Genomic DNA, 22,663 nt, shown 5'->3' on the forward strand with positions numbered 1-22,663 from the left:
TTGCTAGATTCTTATGGCCTGGATTGGCCACTGTTGGAAACAGGATGCTGGGCTTGATGGACCCTTGGTCTGACCCAGTATGGCATTTTCTTATGTGTCTTTCGCACTCTACGATGTTCTTGTGGAACAGTCCCTGGGGCTCTATCCCTGATAAATGTTTTTTTCTCTGATCCTGAGCCTCTGAATCAGCATGTTTTCTTGGAGGATAGGGCCGGGGAGCGGCATCAGCAGTCAGACCGTCTTCAGCTAGGGCCCCTCTGGGGATTGCAGTAGCAACCTCCCCTATCAGAGACTGGCTGCCTGTGATGGGTTGGTCGTGTTGGTGCCTCAGCGATTGGTGATTGTGCCTCAACTCTGCTTTTTGGGGACGGGGGGGTTACTAGGCCCCAATATTGCTGCTTCCCTCTCCTCTCTGGAAGGGGAGACTCATCTGGGTTCCCCTTTCAATACCAGACTATGCACCCCTTCGAGGGGTGTCCATCATTTTCCGTTCCCGGACAAGGGATGGCACTACTCTGACTGACTGGCACCAGCCCTGAGAATAGTCGAGAATACCACTGTCCCTTGGTGCTCTAAGACGCAGCAGGTCTATCCATGAGGGAGCCTGTCCAGTGTTGCTTCCGGGTGACCCTCCAGGTTTCCCCCTATTTGGGAGTCACTTTGGAATCTGTTGGACTCGGTGAGAGTTTTTAAGGATTGTTATCGTTGGTCATTCTTGCCTGCGGAACCCTCCTCTGTGAGGAGAGTTTCAGTTCATCAGTTGGGCGATTGTGCCTTTCACCCTATTGCCATGTCCATGGCTGAGGAAGTTGGGGACCGAGATTTGTGTCTGTCTTTTTCTTGGCTTTCTTTGTAGAACCCAACTCTTCTCCAGCCTGGTGGGTTGGCTGCCTCGCGGGCAAAGGACCTAGGTAGTGCTCCAGCATTGTGCGATTTACCGCTTTGTCCAGCTTGGAAAGCCTATAGCTTGGTATTCACCCATGTGTGAGGGCTATCATCCTGCTTGTCCTAGGAGAAAGAGTTGCTTACCTGTAATGGGTGTTCTCCTAGGACAGCAGGATTTTAGTCTTCATGAATCCCTCCTGCCTCCCCTGGGAGTTGGTTTCTCCATGTATTAGCTATATCATGGACTGAGGGTCTCTGCCTAGGTGGCAGGGTGATGACTACAGCTGCACATGCTCAGTAGGGCATGTTTGAGAGTTCTAGAATCTTTGAGATCAAAGTTCTGTGCCAGGCTTCATCCGATGATGTCACCCATGAGTGAGGATTAACATTCTGCTATACTAGGAGAATACCTAAGAACATAAGAAATTGCTATGCTGGGTCAGACCAAGGGTCCATCAAGCCCAGCATCCTGTTTCCAACAGAGGCCAAACCAGGTCACAAGAACCTGGCAAGTACCCAAACACCAAGAAGATCCCATGCTACTGATGCAATTAATAGCGATGGCTATTAGCTAAGTAAACTTGATTAATAGCAGTTAATGGACTCCTGCAAGAACTTATCCAAACCTTTTTTGAACCCAGCTTCACTAATTGCAATAACCACGTCCTCTGGCAACACATTCCATAGCTTACATCAGGCATGGACATTGTTTAAAAATATCATCTTGGAATTCCAGATCAGATGTATTCCACACATTAGAAAAGGTGGAAGGAAGGCTAAATGACTACAGGAATGATTAAAAGGTGAGATGAGAGATGCTATGATAGATAAAAGTTCATTTTTCAAGACATGGAAAAGGGATCTGAATGAAGAAAACAAGAAACAGCATAACAATGGGCAAGTTAGATACAAAGCATTGATAAGGACAGCCAAGAGAGAATTTGAAACTAAACTTGCCGTGGAAGCTAAAACTTTAATAAATCTTTTGCGGTGCATTCGAAATAAAATGCCTGCAAGGAAGTCTGTTCAACCATTAGATGATCAAGAGGTAAAAGGGGCACTTACAGATGGTTTTCACTGAGGAAGAGATGTAAGAGAGAGCCATGCCAGAAATTATATTCAATGGTATTGATTCTGCAGAACTGAAACAAATCTCAGTGAACCTGGAAGATATAATACGGCAAATTGTAAAACTAAAAAATAGCAAATCTGGATATATGGTATACATTCCAGAGTGCTGAAAGAACTGAAAATTAAATTGTGGACCTTCTTTTAGTAACTTGTAAACTATTGGGCCGATTCGGTAAAGTCCTGAATACGCTGTGAGAGGCAGGACCTCAAATTGCGTTGTGAACGACTCGCCTTCTATTCCCTCAGGGAATGACAGCAGCGAAGTCCCTGGCAACCGAAGGTGCCCATGGGGTTCAGCGGTTATGTCCTGCGGCCACCAATCGCAGTCACTGGTTCCCAGAGCAGTGAGTGTCCATAGGGACCATGGCACTTTCACGCTCACCAATGCAAAGCCAGAACAAGGGCACCCAGTGACTCTGTACCCAGGGCTTCGAATGCACTTGACCAAACCATAAATAGGTTCGATGGCATATAGCGCCATCCCTGGAGCCTCAGGTGCCCATGGACACCAACTGCCCAGTGTCTCTGCAGGAGATTCCAGTGCCCGAAGGTATCAATGTACCAATGGTACCAAGGAGGCCATGGGTGTCTGCAGGGAGGAGCTCTGCAGCCCATACACAGATCACCGATGCCCAAAGGAACTGATGACCGCCAGTGCCAGACTGTTCCCCTCAGTTCACTTATTCATCCAAGGGCCCCGATGCAGTGAACTATGATCTCGCAAGTACTAAGGCTCCAACAGCCATAGTCCATGAAGGAATAGCACAGAGCTCCTCAGTGCCTTGTAGAGGACACCACCAAGGAGCCTTAGAGGTCACATGATCACTGCGCTTTGATGCCCCAACGTACCTTGAGTAGATGGCGAACCCTGCGCTCGATCCACTCAAGGCCAAAAAATCCTTTCCACCCGAGGGCTGCAGGGTCACACGGTGGCTTCCAAGAGCCCCAGCGGTCGATAGCCTCAAGGACAACCAAGGTGGTCAATAGCAAACCCAGCACCTGGTCAGTGGTGCTAGACGTAGTCGAGGTGGGAGCAAGAGGCATCCGTGGTCTAAGGGCCTCCACAGTGACCCTACACCGCGATTGCCTCAAAGGCATCAATAATATTGGAGCAGCACCGCATCGCGATGGCATTGAGGCCACGTCCTGCATTGGCATAGAGCGCCACACACCACGACGACTCGGTGAGTGGCCGTGGCCTCAAGGGTACACACTTCGGCATCAAAGCTGCATACCGATAGCATGGAGGGCTTGCCACCAATTCAACCTCAATAGCCCCAAGGGTGGCCAAGCACACACCTTGATGGGATAGAGGGCATTGATGGCAACAATTACACCACAGGTGTCAAGGGCACAGCGGCATCAACGGCACTACGGCCTTGAGTGCACTGAGGGAACCACGGCATTGAAGGCACTGCTGCTTCGATGGTGCCCCGGCACCAATGGCAGCGTGGCCTCGATCAACAGCATCGGTTTGAACTGCTACTCCACCACGTTGATGCTCAAGCCGGTGCTATGAGTCTCCACTTCCACCAATGCCAACTGCACAGAAGGCCTCTACGGCATCATGGGCCTCTACGGCATCATCCCTGCTGCACAATGGTGGGCCTGGTCCCTGACATCGATGCATCAGATGAATGGTGCACTGGTCACAGCTGTGCATGAGTAACCATTACTGGGCATGGCACCGAGGTGCGGCAGCAAGCTGCTATCCTAGGCTCCTGCTCACCCTCTCTCCTAAGCAGACTGCACTGCCATGCATGGCAAGCTGGAGGGGAGGCCACGTCTTCCAGGGCTCCCGCCCATGGAGACTAGCTCCTTGGGGTGTGGGGAGAATGAGCTCTCCACAGGAACGTCATGGTCCTCGATCCCGGCACCATATGAATCCATCGATGCCGAGTGATTGGGGAAAAGACATGGAATTCCAGACAGAGTAGAACTTGGGTAAGTCCCCAGGCTATGCAGTGTACATGGATCACTGGACTGTATAAGTCAGTCCTGTCAGCACCAGGGAAAGGGAGAAAAAGGAGAGAGAGCAAGGAGAGGACAGAAACTACCTTGCAGTTTTTTGTTTCTTCTTTGTTTCTCTTTTTTAATTTAAAAAAAAAAAAAAAAAAAAGATACTAACAGATTCTGCACAGGGAAACTAACATTGGCTGCACAGGGAAAAGCCCACCATTTGGCTGGCATACGGTTGTCAAGAAAAGGAAAGAAAACAGCTGTGGCTCTAGAAAAAAAAAATCACAAGAACTGTGAGAAGAGAGCAAAGCTGAATACCATGAGCACATGGCTTCTGCGATCACACTGTTCCACGGGAAAAAAAAGACTGAGGGACTCTGCCTAGGGGGCAGGGTGATGACTACAGCTGACATGCTCAGTAGGGCATGTTTGAGAGTTCTAGAATCTTTGAGATCAAAGTTCCGTGCCAGTCTCCATCCAGTGATGTCGCCCATGTATGAGAACTAACATTCTGCTGTCCTAGGAGAACACCTGTTTCAGGTAAGCAACTCTGCTTATTGTTCTGTCAGTGACTTGTAAAATACTGCAATTAATCTATTTATAACTACCTATTTACTCACCTTATTTTGAATTAAATTCCTTCCATATCAAATCTATAGTAAATTTATAGTAATGCGTTCCAGTCCTCTTCTGCTGAATAGAATGTGGGGCCTCTGAAAGCTGGGGCTGTGGAGACTGAAGTCTGGCTAACTCGCATTTACCTCTGAGGTCTCTCTCTGGGTGCTGGGTAAGGTGTGTAGATGAGCTTTCTAGTTCTCTTCTGCATACTGTTATTCCTACTTGACATTACCTCAGCTAGAAGAGCCATTGAGCTCCAGGTATTAATGCATTACCCACCATACATGCAGTTTTTCCACAACAGAATGGTATTCCACACTGAACCTGTTTCTATCAAAAATGGTGTCTACTTTTCATATAAATCAAACAATCATGTTGCCCACATTCTTTCCGAAGTCACTTGTGTATAAGAGGGAGAATGCTCTTCATTCATTAGACTGCAGAAGTGCCTTGGGTTATGATCGCTTGAGAGCTCAATCACATCATTAGGCCTCGCAACTTACTGTCTTGTATGATTCTAACAAACTGGGCATAGCAATTGTCACAGATTCTATCAAGGTTCATCAGCTGAGAGCCATGGCTAAATATATCTGCAAAGCTGCAACTTGGACATCCATTCACATCTTCATGTCCCATTACTATTTTGGGCAATCTATCAAGAAGTAATAGTAAATTTGGACAAGCAATTTTGTGTAGCCTTTTCACCCAGTAGTCTACTCTCCACAAAGGGGCCAGGTTGATTTTGTAGGTCTTGTTCTGCTGCAATCCTTAACTTGGGACTCCCTAGGTGTCATAGCTAATTCAGCCTTGCTTGTCAACAGAGAAAGCAAGTTTGTTTACCATAAATGGGATTCTCTGTAGACAGTAGAATGAATTGACCATGCTTATTACCTGCCCCTCTACCCTGGAGTTTAAACGACCAAGCTAAAGGTCAGCTTCTTCAATCAACTGATGGGCTCGTGAGGCAGCGCCCATGCAGGATCTCCCACGCATGCTCAGTAGAGCAAAAACTCTGAGTTAGGAAAGAAGGTCCATTCAGCATTGTCAATGAAGTCACCCGCATGTCATGGCTAATTCATTCTGCTGTCTATGGAGAATCCCATTTTACAGTAAGCAAACTTGCTTTTTTTCTTGACTTTTGCTGGGTTTAATTTAGTAGTTTTTACCTTGCTATACTTGAAAATACATCTATATCTCCATATTATCTGATTGCTTCAAGTATGGTTGTACTGTTTTTGGCTGGTTTGAATGATAGCAAATAAATACCAAAACACATTTGTCACATTTTGCTGGTTATAGAACTATAACTAAAACAGTAATTTTTCACTTTTTTTGTAAAAGTTGTTATTACATTTGTAGTGAGCACATTCAGTATAGAATATATGTAAAGAGTGAGACTTACAAATAGAACTAGGTAATTCTAATCTTCATTTATTTTGTTGCAAGGTCTGCCCAATATGACGGAATATAAACTTGTGGTGGTAGGAGCTGGTGGCGTAGGCAAGAGCGCCTTAACAATACAGCTAATTCAGAATCATTTTGTGGATGAATATGATCCTACAATAGAGGTAAAAATGTTTTATTTAGCATGAATATCATAGGTCTATTTCCCTTCTCACTGAAATCATGAGCTGTATTTATTGCAAATGACAGATTGTGCTTTCCTTGGTTTAAATGCAAAATTTTCAAGTCAAGTCAGATATTTTTACATCTTTTGAATATTATTTACCTTTTTGGTATAACCATGTTTTTGTAGTAATATTTACAGTTTCACTTACAAGAATCAGGAGAGCTTGTTGTAGTTCAACACTATCATGTATATAAGACAAGTAGTCATAATTTTTGATGTTAGCTATAGTAAAAGCTACTTTGTTGCTAAAGAAAACGCTCAACCACATAGGAGATATGACAGAGACATGCCTGAAAGGCATAATGCATGAAAAATGATAGAGAAATATTTAGAAATCTTGGACACCAGGCAAAATTTTAAGGAGCCAAAATCAATATTTTTCTTGTCACCTGTGGTGGGGGGTGGGGTAGGGAAAGGTGTATTCCATTTATTTTTCTCACTTTCTTTTTCTTCTTTTTTAGGGTTTTTTTTTTTATTTTTTTGCTGTTTTCTTTTCTCACCCATTTCTTGTAGTGTCTCTTTCTTTTGTGCAGGCAAAGAACAGGCCCAGTCCATAGCTACAACTGTTCCATCTGGGCCTCTCTTCAGGTTGTAGTCTGCCACAGTGGCCCTTCCCAGGCCAGTAGCAGATGCCCTGGTGCCAGGGAATGTTTCACTCCCATACAAGGCATACCTCCTTTTTTTTTTTTTTTTAGTGAAAGGGAAAGCTCTTGAACAAGAGATCATGATATGAGGATCCAATGTGTAGATTTGGAAGAAACATTAGAAAATATTTCAGAAATGCTATACTAGATTAAATCAAGGTTCATTGAGCCCATCATTTCGTCTTGATGGTGGCCAGTCTGGATCTCAAGTACCTGGCAGATCGCAAAAAGATTTATTTCTGGTTATTCCCAGGAATAGCAATGCCTTTCCCTTGTCTGCCTGGCTAATGTTCATGGACTTTTCCTCCAGGAATTTGTCCAAACCGTTTATTTTTTTTTTTTTTAACTGAACTATGCTAGTTGCCTTGCTCACATTCTCTGGCAACAGAATTCCACAGTTTGATTGCACACTGAGTGAAAAAGTACTTTCTATGATTTGTGTTAAATCTGTTAGTTTAATGGAGTGTCACATTATTTTTGTATTATTATTTGAAAGGATAAATAACCATCTCCTATTTACACATTCATCCCACTCATTATTTGGTAAACATCTATCCTACCCCACTCTCAGCTCCATCTTTTCCAGGCTAAAGATCCTATGTAACCTCTCTTCAGAGGGGAGTCATTCCATCTACTCATCATTTTCGTTGCCCTTTTCTGCACCTTTTCTAGTTATATGTGTATTTTTTTTTTTTTTTAGGTCAGGTGACCAGAACTGCACTTCCCTGTACATACCAGGATCATTCCAGACGATGGGTTATGTTCCATGTCCAGCAGATGGAGTCAGAACACGAATATTCCCAGGGGAGGATCCATATAACCACGCCTCCCGTGTAACAGCTTCTTTGTAACGTTCTGACTCCAGCAGATGTGAGCAGGGGACTTGTGGTCCCCAGCTTGTTAGCTTAGGGCTACCTCCTCAGGGGAATCAAGTTTAAAAAAAAAAAAAAAAAGTTTTAAATTTACAGTTTAGGTCACTTTGCTAAGGCTCCTCTTACAGCAGGGGGAGAGCTCTCCGCTGGTGCTGGCTCATCGCTCTCTAGCCTGGTGACTTGCTGACAGGCTGTTGCCTGTTTTCTTTATTTCTTTTCTCATTTTCCTCACTGAGGGCTCAGTTGGGGTAAGTGTATTTTTGTTTCATTTTCTTTTTCAGCAGAAAACTGCAATTTTTTGGACTCCGTTCGGCTCTCTGAGTGAAAGTCGGTAGCGCCGGCCTCTCCCTCCTGACCCAGGTTTTCCCCCCTCCCTTTTGGGGAGCGACAGACGTCCCGACCTGCGGCCCCGCGAAGCACCATTCCCGGGGCCGCCTGCTGTCGGGAGGGTAATTCCCCATCAGTTCTTCTTTAGGTCGGCGCACATTTTAGGCATGAGCCACCTGTAGAGCCTCCCCCCTCTCTCTCTCCTTGCGGCGATGCAGTCCGCGGCGCCTTGTGAGGGCTCCGACAGGGCCGGATTATTTTCTGAAGAGGGTCTGTGCTCAGTCTGTTTCCCTGAGGGGGAATGTGCTCCAGCTACTAGCAAGGACGTTCGAGCTGCAGACCGCATGGGAAGGAAGCGCCAGGCCCTGTTCCCTCTCAATGCGGGAACGGCGGCCATTTTGTTGCAAGATTCTGATGCCGCGCTTTCTGAGGAGGACACGGATAATCCGTTCCCCACTTCTAGGCCCGTTTTAGACCCTTACTCAGAGTCTAATCCTGGTAGGCAGAGGGGGGATCCCCCGGGGGGTGACCCCTCAGGATGCCAGGCCTTTTCCCCTGAATTCATAGTCCTGATGCACAGGGCTTTTCTTCAGAGCAGAGACACGACCTTCGGGACCTGGGGACCCCCCAGGACCCTGACGTGGACGACCCCACCTTGGCGGCCCAGGTGGAGGGCGACGACCCTAGGGTCCTCCGCATCTTCCAAGTGGCGGAGTTAGATGACCTCATTCCCTACATCCTTCAGGAAATGGATATTGATCCCCCTCCGGAACCGGTGGGGCCTGACCCGGCTCTCAAGAAGGGGGACCCCCCTCCTAGCAGGACTGCGGCCACTAGCCAAGTCTTTTCCCACTCATCACAAGATCTTGCAGTTGATCACTCGGGAATGGGATTTCCCCGGAGGCCAACCTTAGGGTCGGTAGAGCCATGGAAAAATTGTATCCTCTGCCGGCCGATTTTTTGGAAGTTCTCAAAGTTCCTGCCGTAGATTCTGCGGTATCAGCGGTCACAAAGCATACCACTATTCTTGTCACTGGAGGGACGGCGTTGAAGGATATGCAGGATCGGAAGCTGGAGGTTTACCTCAAGCGTATCTTTGAGGTCTCGGCCTTAGGGATGTGAGCGGCTATCTGCAGTTCCCTCGCACAGCGAGCGGGTCTTCGGTGGGTGCAGCAGCTTCTCACCTCCCAGTCCTTACCAGATGCTGAGGCTCACCAGGCGGACAGACTGGAAGCCGTGGTTGCCTATGGAGCGGATGCTTTATATGATATGATCTCTTAAGGATCCTAGCCCGAACCATGGTGGCGGCGGTCTCAGCGCGTCAGCTCCTTTGGCTTCGCAATTGGTCGGCTGATGCCTCTTCCAAGACACGTTTGGGGTCCCTTCCTTTTAAGGGTAGGTATCTTTTTGGTGAAGACTTGGATCAGATCATCAAGTCCCTTAATGAGAACGCGGTGCACAAGTTGCCTGAAGATCGACCCCCGTTCGTCAAGATCATATAATTACTCCAGAAACCGTTATCATAACCAGCGGAGAGCGCGTCCTCAGAGGCAACAGCCGGTGTCGAGAGATTTCCAGGCAATCCTTCCGATTCCGAGAGGAACCTTCATCAGTCTCCATTGGTGGCTGGAACCGCGGCACCTAGCTCAGGGGGTGTTGCTGGAGGACCCGGACTGGGTGATTAACACCACGGACGCCAGCCTCACAGGCTGGGGAGCGGTCTGTCGGGACAGCTCAATCCAGGGTCGATGGACGGAGGAACAGTCGAAGTGGCCCATCAACCGCTTGGAGACCAGGGCGGTCCGTCTGGCATTACAGGGTTTCTTCCCCATAGTACGCCATCAAGCAGTCAGGGTGCTATTGGACAATGCGACTACAGTGGCGTACATCAATCGCCAGGGAGGCACGAGAAGTCTGTTGGTCTCTCTGGAAACTGACAAATTGATGGAGTGGGCAGAACTTTACCTCCGACTAGCGGCCTCGCATATAGCGGGAGTGGACAACGTACAGGCGGACTTTCTCAGCCGACAAAACTTGGATCCCGGAGAGTGGGAGCTCTCGCAGCAGGCGATGCGGATAATAGTACGGCGATGGGGGACACCGCACGTAGACCTAATGGCAACCGCCGGAAATGCAAAGGCCGCCTGCTTCCGCCGCAGGCGGGAGCGCGGCGCCGAGGGCGTGGACGTGCTGGTCCTGCCCTGGCCGCGCCACTGTCTCCTATGTGTTTTCCCACCGTGGCCCCTCGTGGGCAAGGTCATCCGCAGGATAGAGGCACACCAAGGGCCGGTGATCCTTGTGGCGCCAGAGTGGCCCTGACGACCGTGGTTCGCGGATCTGCGCAATTTGACGGTGGAGGGGTCCCCTTCGTCTCGGTCAGCTGCCACGTCTTCTATGCCAGGGACCAGTATTTTTCAAGGAGGCAGATCGCTTCTGTCTTGCGGCCTGGCTTTTGAGAGGCGTCAGTTGAGGAGGCGCGGTTATCCGGAGCCAGTTATTTCAACGCTACTGAAAGCACGTAAGATGTCCACCTCTGTTACCCATGTTCGAGTCTGGAAGGTCTTTGAGGATTGGTGTGGAGTGAATGACATTCTTCCCATGCAGGCCTCAGTGCCACAAGTCTTTTCCTTCTTGCAGGCAGGTTTGGATTTGGGTCTTGCTTACAATTCTCTTCGGGTTCAGGTGGCAGCCTTGGGGGCTTTTCTTCGCAGTGGAAATAAGGAGTTTCTGTCCTCTCATCCGGACGTCTCCCGTTTCCTTAAAGGAGTGAAACACTTGAAGCCTCCTATTCGCCCACCTTGTCCGTCGTGGAATCTGAATCTGGTGCTCCGAGTCCTCTGTGGTTCGCCGTTCGAACCTCTAAGCTCGGCTACCATCAAGGACGTCACTCTCAAGACCATTTTTCTCGTGGCAATCAGTTCAGCAAGACGTATTTCCTAGCTGCAGGCCCTATCCTGTCGTGAACCATACCTTCGTTTCACGCCTGAAGGGGTTTCGCTGAGGACGGTTCCTTCTTTTCTCCCTAAAGTGGTTTCGGCATTCCACCTCAACCAATCGGTGGAATTACCATCTTTTGCCTTTTCTGAGTCTGGAGACCTGTGTAGACTGGATGTACGGCGGTCTCTGATACGCTATCTGGAGGTGACTAATGATTTTCGGCTCTCCGATCATCTGTTTATCCTCTGGTCCAGACCCCGGAAGGGTTGCATGGCCTCCAAATAATCTATAGTACGGTGGTTGAAGGGAGCGATCATAGCGGCGTACCTTGGCGTAGGTAAGTCCCCTCCGCTGGTTGTCAAGGCTCATTCTCTTCGAGCCCAGGCGACATCTTGGGCGGAGAACTCCTCCGTCTCCAGTCAGGAGATTTGTAGGGCAGCCACCTGGAAGTCGATCCATACTTTTGCTAGACATTATCGCCTGGACGTCGGTGCTCCGTCGGGTGGTCAGCTTGGAGACAAGGTAATACGAGCAGGGCTGTCTGCGGCCCACCCGTGATGGGAAAGCTTTGGTACATCCCATCGTCTGGAATGATCCTGGTATGTACAGGGAAAAGAAAATTATTCCTTACCTACTAATTTTCGTTCCTGTAATACCATGGATCATTCTAGACACCCTCCCTTGGTTTGGGGGTTTGTTTGTGGGACATCCTGCCTACCTGTCTTAACAATCTTCTACTCTGTATTTCGAATACTGCGTGCCTTTTTTGTTCACGCACTGCTGTTTGCAAGTTCACTGTTCAGAATTTAGTTGCTGTTTATTTGAACAGCGGATATTTCAATTCCTTCTTTGATTACTTGATCCCTCTGTTTTTAGTCTCTCTCTTTTGGGCTTTGTTAGTCTAGTTACTGAGAGCTGTTACAGGGGAGGCGTGGTTATATGGGTCCTCCCCTGGGAATTTTGTGTTCTGACTCCATCTGCTGGACATGGAACATAACCCACCATCTGGAATGATCCATGGTATTTCAGGAACGAAAATTAGCAGGTAAAGAATAATTTTCTTGCAGTACTCAAGGTGTGGTCGCACCATGGATCAATACAGTGGCAATGTGAAATATTCAATTTTATTCTCCATTCCTTTTCAGATCATTCCTAACATTTTATTTGCATTTTTGATTACTGCCACACAGTGAGCTAAGGATTTCTATGTATTGTTCACAAGGACTCGAAAGTCTTTTATTCTGTGTAGTGAATAGCCTAGTGGTTAGAGCAGTGGGCTATGAACCAGGAGACTAGGGTTTGAATCCTGCTGTCCTCCTTGTGACTGTGGGCAAGTCACTTTACCCTCCATTGCCTCCAGTACAAAACTTAGAATGTAAGCCGATGTGATATCTCAGATCAAATGTCAGTATATAAAAATAAATAAATATATGCATCACTTTGGCAGATGAAGTTTAAAGTGGAAAAATGCAGTCTCCTAATCTCACATGGTCCTTTAACAGTTCCTTATCTGCTGCTGTTTTAACAACTTTAAATAATTTTGTCACTTGCAAATTTGCTTACCTCACTCCTTATTTCCTATTCAAGATCATTTATGATATTAAACACAGGTCCTGTATCCCTGCGGTACTCTACTAAAGATCTTTCTGCATTTGGAAAACTAACCATTTAGCCTTATCTTCCTGTTTTCTATCTTTTAACCGGTTAACAATCCACAATAGAATATTGCCTCTTATCTCGTGACTTTAATTTTCATAGGGGACTTTGATATAGTGTATTTGGCTTTTCAGAAGGCATTTGAAAATTGGATTTAAATGTTTTATTCATATCTTTAAAAAAAAAAATCTAATAGATTAAGCCATAATTGTCTTTATGGCCAGAAATTTTTTTTTTTCAGAATAACTTGTGCCATTTTGCCCAGAACATACATCAGGCTCATTTGGACTGTAGTTTCCTGAATCATTACAGTTATGGATTATATAACTTATTTAAATCAGATAGCATGCATCTCAACTCCATGTAAAGGAGCAGAATGCCTATACCTTTTAGAGGTCGATAATAAGTTTTATTGTATCAGCATAAAATATACAATGGTTTTATTTTATATTATAGTAACCACAAACACGTTACAATACAATTTATTTATATTTTTATTACCAATCTTATAATGTATGCATATAAAAGATACCCAATCCAATTATAAGAAAAATCATTGAAAAAGAAAAAGCCCCTCTCGGCACATCAGAACCATGTTCAAAGGAATCGTTTCCGCTCTATTTGGTAAAGTGTAAGTGAGAATGCATGCGCGGCGTCTTGAAGCAACTTGCTGCCTCTTCAGTTGGTATTCCCCCCCCCCCCCCCCCGGTTAAAAGGTGAGAATTTTTCTCATTCTACAACTTTTCGGAGCTGTGCGGTTTGCACTATGAATTAAGTACTTTAATAATGTCATTTAGCGGTTGGCTAATAAATTGGTTTACTCTTCCAGGGACAGATAAATCTGTTGATAGTGGCAGAGTTTAAAATGGAGATGGAATATACATCACCTTAACTGCTTGTAAGTAGTATATAAGCTTGATACTGTCTTTTTGTTTTTAGCCAGTGTTATGCCTAATAGGTATACTATTAATTTTTGTTTCTGTTTAAATAGAAGCGTGAGATGTATTGAAAATTCCGGTCAGTCTATAGCAAAGATAAGCCAGTTCTTGGGTTATCTCCTTGGTGTACCTTAGTCTGAAAACAGAAGCTTCTGTAAATTATGCTGGCAGGGAATAGGAGTGCAGATTGGCTTGAATTGCAAGGGCTTAGGCAAGAATGAGATCATCATTTGGACCTCTGGCAGGCAGAGTGCTTTCAAAAGCTTCTGTAAATTATGCTGGCAGGGAATAGGAATGCAGATTGGCTTGAATTGCAAGGGCTTAGGCAAGAATGAGATCATCAAGTACACCAAAGTTAATGGTGCAGGGCTGAGCTGGGAGCCCAGTCTTGAAGCTTAAGCTTGAACTTCATGAAGTCTTAAGTGCAAAGTTCACACATGTGACATTTGCATGAATGGCAACAAGCTGTGTGGTAGTCCAAAGTCTGTCTGTCTTTCATCAGGATTTTATAACATGCATATGATCCAAAAGTTGATATTGATTGGATATTACCACATCCACTAGCATTTGATTGGTGGGCTTTCGATATGACTACTTCTTAGCTGGTACATATATGCATGTTCTTAAGGAGAGAATATTTCTCAAAAAACTGCCTCTATGATATAAATACTTATTATACCAAAAAAAATTAATATTCATAGGAAACCTCTGTTTTTCTTATTGTGAATGGAGACCTCATATAAAATACCGAGAGTTGCTTTGTTGTAACACTCAATTGATAACTGTGTGGATACTTTGTGATCACCACTACAGACAGGTCAATCATTCATGACTCTATTACTTTATATAATTATTGGTCTCCATGCACCTGATTTTTTTTTTTTAATGTTTTGATCTTTTACATTTTTTTATACTTTAATTCAAGTTCATCAGTGACAAAAAAAATTAGGAAACACTTATAGTTTCTTTTTACAACCTCAAGTAAAAAAGATGAAGTCTTACGTACAAGATACAACTCGGGTACTTAAAAAATTGGCAAACGAAGAGAGCTCCTAGTACAGTCGGCCATCATGGTATCATTGTATACCAGTGTAGCCCAAGAAGTAGCACTGGAAAAAATCTAATAGATTAAGCCATAATTGTCTTTATGGCCAGAAATTTTTTTTTTTCAGAATAACTTGTGCCATTTTGCCCAGAACATACATCAGGCTCATTTGGACTGTAGTTTCCTGAATCATTACAGTTATGGATTATATAACTTATTTAAATCAGATAGCATGCATCTCAACTCCATGTAAAGGAGCAGAATGCCTATACCTTTTAGAGGTCGATAATAAGTTTTATTGTATCAGCATAAAATATACAATGGTTTTATTTTATATTATAGTAACCACAAACACGTTACAATACAATTTATTTATATTTTTATTACCAATCTTATAATGTATGCATATAAAAGATACCCAATCCAATTATAAGAAAAATCATTGAAAAAGAAAAAGCCCCTCTCGGCACATCAGAACCATGTTCAAAGGAATCGTTTCCGCTCTATTTGGTAAAGTGTAAGTGAGAATGCATGCGCGGCGTCTTGAAGCAACTTGCTGCCTCTTCAGTTGGTATTCCCCCCCCCCCCCCGGTTAAAAGGTGAGAATTTTTCTCATTCTACAACTTTTCGGAGCTGTGCGGTTTGCACTATGAATTAAGTACTTTAATAATGTCATTTAGCGGTTGGCTAATAAATTGGTTTACTCTTCCAGGGACAGATAAATCTGTTGATAGTGGCAGAGTTTAAAATGGAGATGGAATATACATCACCTTAACTGCTTGTAAGTAGTATATAAGCTTGATACTGTCTTTTTGTTTTTAGCCAGTGTTATGCCTAATAGGTATACTATTAATTTTTGTTTCTGTTTAAATAGAAACTATATATATATATATATATATATATATATATAGCCGAAACTATAATAAATCAGTCTGGCAAAAGAATACCAGTTTCGTTCATGCTCCAAATTGCTGAATTAGTGCTGAAACACAATTATTTTACATTTGATGGTATTTTTTTACATGCAAATACATGGGATCACAATGGGGTCGTCTGCAGCTCCATCTATAGCGAATCCAGTGATGGATTGCTTAGAACGCCAATACATTTATACTTCACCATGGTTTAAACATATCATATTCTGGATTAGGTATATAGATGACCTGTTGTTTTTTTGGGTATCTGACGAAGAAACATTGAAGCATTTTTTGGTATGGATCAATACTATCGATCCCCATTTGAAATTTACCTTTCAATATAGTTCACGACAAATAATTTTTTTGGACATTGTAATCAGTAAGCAGGACAATATCCTGCACACGACTGTACATCGGAAACCGATTGTGCGTAATAACCTCTTGAGGTATCATAGCTTCCACCCCAAAGCCTTAAAAAACGGCTTACCAGTTAGCCAATTTTTCAGAATACGTAGATTGTTCCACTAATGATGAATTCAAATTTCAAGCACAAGAAATGGCAAAAAGATTTTTCGAATGAGGGTATCCATATGCAGTGATACGTAAAGCATACAAACGCGCCCTGTATTCACCCCGATCAGCGTTATTGGAATACCAGTCGAGACGAAGTGTAACTACGGATGTTTGTGTTTACAGCACACAGACAAATCATACCTCATAGCACAAAGTATCAGACATCACTGGCATATTCTGCAATTACATATGGGCATTTTTTTCGGATTACCTCTTTTTCTTACCAACGAAGTAGAAATATCAAAGATCAGGTAGTGCATGCTACGTTGCGAACAGCAAATGTTGAGTTTACAATAGGTAATCATGAAATATGCGGCAAATGTGATATGTGTGCTAATGCTAGTACAGGCGAGGTCTTGCAACATCCTATAACAGGGGAACTGTTTAAAGAGAAAAAGGCTACAAATTGTGAATCTATCAACGTCATTTATTTAATACAATGTCCCTGCCCCTCTATCTATGTAGGGCGTACTAGCAGACAAATCAAAGTACGCTTGAGGGAACATAGAAGCCGGATACATACGGGGAACGTTGAGGCCCCTATGGTTAGACACTGCATTCAAAATTAGCACAAGTTCGATCAATTAAAGTGGACCATTCTGGATCAATTACAGTGTTCGGAACAGGGAGGTAATCGTCAAAGTCAATAACATTTTTGTGAGCAGAAGTGGATTTTTAAACTGTCCTCACGGGTACCAAATGGTATGAATGAATCTATAGACTGGATGACATTAATTTGAATTAACTTGCCTTGGTCTGTCATTGGTGGAAAGAACGGCCTCTTGAGGCCCGGGATTGACTGTTGTGACGTCAGCCAGACACGCCTCCTTCTGTGACATCAGACCCCTTCTGTGACCTCAGATGCTGGGGGTTGTAAACCCGGTGTCTGCTAGGTTCCCTTGCCTTGCAATGCAGTCACCTAGAAAGTTGCTGTTCCTGCTCAGTCTGCCTGCCTGCCTGCCTACCTGCCTGCCACTGCCTGCCAGTCTACCTGCCTGCCTGCTTACCTGAACTGACTCCGACTTGTCTCATCGCTCCGTATTCTGCCCAGACCTCCGTATTCTGCCCAGACCTCGGTCTGTCTGTCTTCGCTGCCTCTGGTGACCCATCCAGCTTCTACTCCGCTCCTGGTCTTCTTCCACAGCGCCTTATCTCCTAAGTCCCAGCGGTCCGGGTCCCTACAGGCTCCTCCTGGGGGGACCGCGGACTTCCAGGGCGAAGCCACCTAAGTCCTAGCGATCCGGATCCCAACAGCTCCTCTGGGGGGGTCACGGGTTTCCAGGTGAAGATTCAGCTCCAGCAGCGTGTGTCTGCCTCCCGACCGTCCTCCATCGTCGGTCGGCCCAAGGATCCACTTCCGGATTACAACAGTTTGCAAGGCCATGGATCCGGCAGACCTCACTGGTCTTCAGGCCATTCCGGGACTCGCTCAACGCCTGGTGCACCAGCAACAAGTTCTAGACTCCTTGGCAGTAACTGTGGAGCGGTTGGCTATTTGGATGGATGCGGAACCTCCTGTACCTGTGTCCGCACCACCACCACCAGTGGTACCTTTCCACGCTTCTACCCAACTTCCGGCACCCTCACGTTATGCCGGGGACCCCAAGGCATGTAGGGGATTCTTGAACCAGTGCTTCGTGCGGTTCGCTTTATTGCCCAATCAATTCCCGATGGATGCCGTCAAGGTGGCTTACATATTCTCCCTGTTGGACGGTAAGGCCCTGAACTGGGCATCACCCATGTGGGAAAAGAACGACGCCATCCTCAGCAATCTGATTAGTTTTGTAGAGAATTTCAAGGCGGCTTTTGACGAGCCTGCGCGCCAAACCTCGGCAACCTCTGAGTTGCTCCAGCTTCGACAAGGAACTCGGACTCTGGCGGATTATGCTCTGGAGTTCCGCATGCTTGCTTTAGAGGTAGGGTGGCGTGACGACGCTCTCCGAGGAATCTTCTTGGAGGGTCTAGCAGCCAGGATAAAAGACGAACTGGCCACCCGGGACATTCCGGAGGATCTCAACGCATTGGTTGACCTCGCAGGACGCATTGATCGCCGTCTGCAGCAAAGGGCGAAGGAAGGACGACCTCCTCGACGTATGGCTCCTCTGGCCCCAGCCTTTTCGAGACCACTTTCTCCGAGTCCCCGGAGTACCAGTACTCCTTCTGAATCTTCCACGGAAGAGCCTATGCAACTGGGAAGGGCCTCTTTGACTCCAGAGGAGAAACGACGCCGTCGCAACCTAGGGCTATGCCTTTATTGCGGAGGAAAGGGACACTTCCTTTCACAGTGCAAGGAGCGAGCGGAAAACTCTCGCGCCTAGGAGTAAGGGAGGAGCCTCTCCTAGGCTGCCTCAACGCTACTCCTCAATGTACAGTTCCTATAACTCTAAAGTTCCCGGGGGGTACCTTTAACAAGAGAGCCCTCATCGACTCGGGCGCCGGAGGGAACTTCATTACCCGTGAACTCGTGCAACAACTCTGCTTGGCCACTCAACCTCGGGAGCCACCGTTACGGGTTACCTCAATTCGGGGTACTCCTTTAACCGGAAGTATTTCTACTACTACGGTCCCAATCACCCTTCAGACAGGGCTATTACATTCAGAAAAGATTTCACTTCTGATCCTAGAAAAGTCTGTACACCCAGTGGTTCTCTGACTACCCTGGCTTCAGCAACATTCGCCGGTGATTCAATGGGATGATTTGCAGATTACCCAATGGAGCTCCTGTTGCTTTCGATCCTGCATCAAATCAGGTGTGGTTCATCAGATTCCTTTGGCTCACACTGGATCTCTGCTTCTGTCTCAGTATGCGGACTTTGCCGACGTGTTTTCCAAAGAAAAAGCGGAACTTTTGCCTCAACACCGTCCCTTCGACTGCGCAATTGATCTGCTTCCCGGCGCAATTCCGCTTCGGGGAAGAGTGTACCCTCTCTCTCAGCCGGAGACTCGAGCAATGTCGGACTACATCACTGAGAATCTCGCCAAGGGGTTCATCCGCCCTTCTAAGTCACCTGCAGGGGCAGGCTTTTTCTTTGTAGCCAAAAAAGATGGGACTTTGAGGCCGTGCATCGATTACCGAGGGTTGAACGCCATTACTAAAAAGAATCGCTACCCGTTACCTCTAATTCCTGAACTATTGGATAGACTCCAGGGAGCACAGGTATTTTCCAAGTTGGACTTAAGAGGCGCCTACAACCTGGTTCGGATCCGTCCCGGGGATGAATGGAAGACCGCTTTTAACACCCGGGACGGACATTACGAGTATTTGGTCATGCCATTCGGCTTGTGTAATGCGCCTGCTGTGTTCCAACATCTGATGAACGAAATACTTCGAGAACTACTATATTCCTGCGTAATTGTATATTTGGACGATGTCCTCGTTTTTTCCCGAGACCTGGACTCCCACCGGCACCACGTCCGGCAAGTACTTCAGATCCTGTGCGACCATCATCTCTATGCAAAGCTTGAGAAGTGCTTATTTGAACAGGACACTTTACCTTTTCTGGGGTATGTTATCTCTGCCACGGGGTTTTTCATAGACCCTAATAAGATATCCGCAATCAGAGAATGGCCCCAACCCGTGGGCCTAAAAGCACTGCAGCGATTCTTAGGATTCGCGAATTTCTACAGGCACTTCATACCATGGTATTCGCAACTAGTTGCTCCTCTGACCGCCCTAACCAAGAAGGGCGCGGATACTCGACACTGGTCCACTGAGGCCTGTAAAGCATTCAAGGACTTGAAAGAGGCCTTTCTACTGGACATCTGTTTACGACATCCTGACCCATCGCGCCCTTTCATTGTCGAAGTTGATGCCTCCAGTGTCGCCGTTGGAGCGGTGCTCTCTCAATGCTCCAGTACTGGACACCTTCTACCATGCTCTTATTTCTCAAAGAAATTCACTCCTGCCGAGGCCAACTATGGAATAGGTGACAAAGAATTGTTAGCTATCAAGTTAGCTTTTGAAGAATGGAGGCAATGGCTGGAGGGGGCTCAACACCCGGTCACTGTTTATACTGACCATAAAAATTTGGAATTTCTCACTCAAGCCCAACGGCTCAATCCCAGGCAGGCTCGCTGGTCATTATTTTTCAGTCGATTCGACTTCGTCCTCAAATATCGGCCTGCCTTGAAGAACGTGCGGGCAGACGCTTTATCCCGCAGTACTATCTTTGAGGAAAAAGAAGATCCTTCTCAGCATATCATCGACCCAGCCAAAATCTGCCTCGCCAGTACCAGCGTCCACACTCTGGGGAGAGTAGTGGTTCCTCGTCGGGATCGCACAAAAGTTCTCGAGTGGGCCCATGACTCCCTCATAGGAGGTCATGCCGGCAGAGACAGGACGCTAGATCTCCTGAATCGTTACTACTGGTGGCCCAAGGTTCGTCAGGATGTACGTGCGTATGTTGAGTCTTGCCCGGTGTGTGCTCAACAAAAACCAGTCAGTGGTCAGCCTTGGGGCCTCTTACAACCTCTACCGATTCCCACCGAGCCGTGGACTCACATTGCCACGGATTTCGTGGTTGATCTACCGTCCTCTGAAGGAAACACCGTAATCTGGGTCATCGTTGACCGTTTCTCTAAAATGGTTCACCTCGTTCCCTTGCCTAAACTGCCCTCGGCACCAGAGCTGGCTCTCCTCTTCACGCAACACATCTTTTGGGCCCACGGGCTCCCTCAGAGTATCGTGTCCGATCGGGGGCCACAATTCACGGCCCGATATTGGCGGGCCCTCTGCAAAAAGTTCGGAATACAGTTAAATCTGTCCACGGCATTCCATCCTCAGAGCAACGGGCAGACCGAGCGAATGATTCGAACGTTCACCAAAATCATGGTGGTAGTGACTGCGACACTGAGGAAAGAAGGAATTCTCGTACACCCATATCTGGACGATTGGCTGATCAGGGCAAAATCCCTAGAGGAAAGTCATCAGGCGACCACCAGAGTCAAAACTCTACTGGAGAACCTTGGGTGGGTTGTCAACACAAACAGGAGCTGTCTGCAGCCCTCCCAATCTCTGGAATACCTGGGAGTCTGGTTCGACACCAGACAAGCCAAGGTCATTCTGACACCTACAAGGAGAACAAAACTGATGAACCAATTGTGAAACCTGTTAAGCAGTCTTCGCCCCAAGGTGTTGGACTACCTCCAAGTCCTCGGTCTCATGACATCCACACTGGAAGTGGTTCCATGGGCAAGAGCTCACATGCGACCCCTACAGCGTTCCCTACTGTCACGATGGAATCAGATGTCCCAGAACTACGCCGTTCGCCTCCAGCTGCCGGAGGAAGTTCGAACCCAGCTACAATGGTGGCTACAAGAAGACCATCTGAGCAAGGGAGTAAAGCTATCCCCGCCGACCTGGATCATGCTCACTGCCAAGAACTGACCGCCCAGGGGCAATGGGACAAGGAAGAGTCAGAATGGAACCTCAATCGGCTGGAAGCACGGGCAGTCAGTCTAGCCTGCCAACGGTTCAGTCACAGACTCTGGGGCAAATCGGTCAGAGTCATGTCGGACAACACCACAATAGTTGCCTACATCAACCGCCAGGGAGAAACCAGAAGCCAACAGGTGTCTCTGGAAATAGACACCCTAATGGCGTGGGCGGAATCAAACCTACAAGAGATCTTAGCCGCCCACATCGTGGGAAAAGACAACGTCATTGCGGATTACCTCAGCAGAGAAAGTCTAGACCCAGGGGAATGGAGGCTATTGGCCACAGCCTTCCAGTTGATAGTAAACCACTGGGGAACACCAGCCATGGACCTCCTGGCAACCCGGTCCTACGCCCAAGTTCCCAACTTCTTCAGTCGCAGAGGGGAACCACAATCCCAAGAAATCGATGCCCTCGTCCAGGCCTGGCCACAGGAAACTCTGCTATACGCCTTCCCTCCATGGCCGCTACTGGGCGGGATCATCTGCAAGTTAGAACACTTCAGGGGACCAGTACTTCTAGTGGCCCCGGACTGGCCAAGAAGGCTGTGGTACGCAGACATGCGAAGACTAACAGGGAGCCCTCTCCCTCTACCTCCACACAGGGATCTGCTCCAACAAGGCCTGATCCTCCACGAAGACCCAACTCTATTCTCTCTTATGGTCTGGCCATTGAGAGGACACACCTGAAGAAGAGCGGATACTCTGGGGCGGTGAGTGACACTCAGCTCCGAGCACGCAAGTTTTCCACATTTCTAACCTACATATGAATATGGAGAATATTTGAAGCTTGGTGTGAAGACTGCGACATTCTTCCGCGGACAGCCAAAATTCCCACGATTCTGGAATTCCTGCAGAACGGCTTACAGAAGGGGTTGTCTCTCAACTCCATCAAGGTGCAGGTGGCCGCGTTGGCCTACTACAGCGCCAAGGTGGAGGGCGGCAGCCTAGCCTCTCACCCGGACGTCTCCCGCTTCCTGAAAGGGGTCAAACAGATCCGACCACCCCTAAAGTGGCCCGGTACCTTTATGGAATCTCTATTTAGTCCTAGACTTCCTAGCAGGAGCCTCCTTCAGACCCACCTGCGGTCTGTCCCTC

At 46.8% G+C, this 22,663-nt stretch overlaps 1 protein-coding gene across 4 annotated transcripts in view; it reads left to right on the plus strand.

Annotated features, from left to right (window-relative positions):
- KRAS (KRAS proto-oncogene, GTPase) overlaps window positions 1-22,663 on the plus strand; it is a 325,522-nt gene that overhangs the window by 59,915 nt on the left and 242,944 nt on the right. For all 4 annotated transcript variants that reach the window (XM_029600139.1, XM_029600136.1, XM_029600138.1 and 1 more), the window contains exon 2: window positions 6,040-6,161. In XM_029600139.1, coding sequence (XP_029455999.1) covers window positions 6,051-6,161 — 111 coding nt within the window. In that variant the 5' untranslated portion in view covers window positions 6,040-6,050. The remainder of the gene's footprint in view (window positions 1-6,039; window positions 6,162-22,663) is intronic.

Source organism: Rhinatrema bivittatum, chromosome 4 (genome assembly GCF_901001135.1).
Source record: "Rhinatrema bivittatum chromosome 4, aRhiBiv1.1, whole genome shotgun sequence".
NCBI lineage: Eukaryota > Metazoa > Chordata > Amphibia > Gymnophiona > Rhinatrematidae > Rhinatrema > Rhinatrema bivittatum.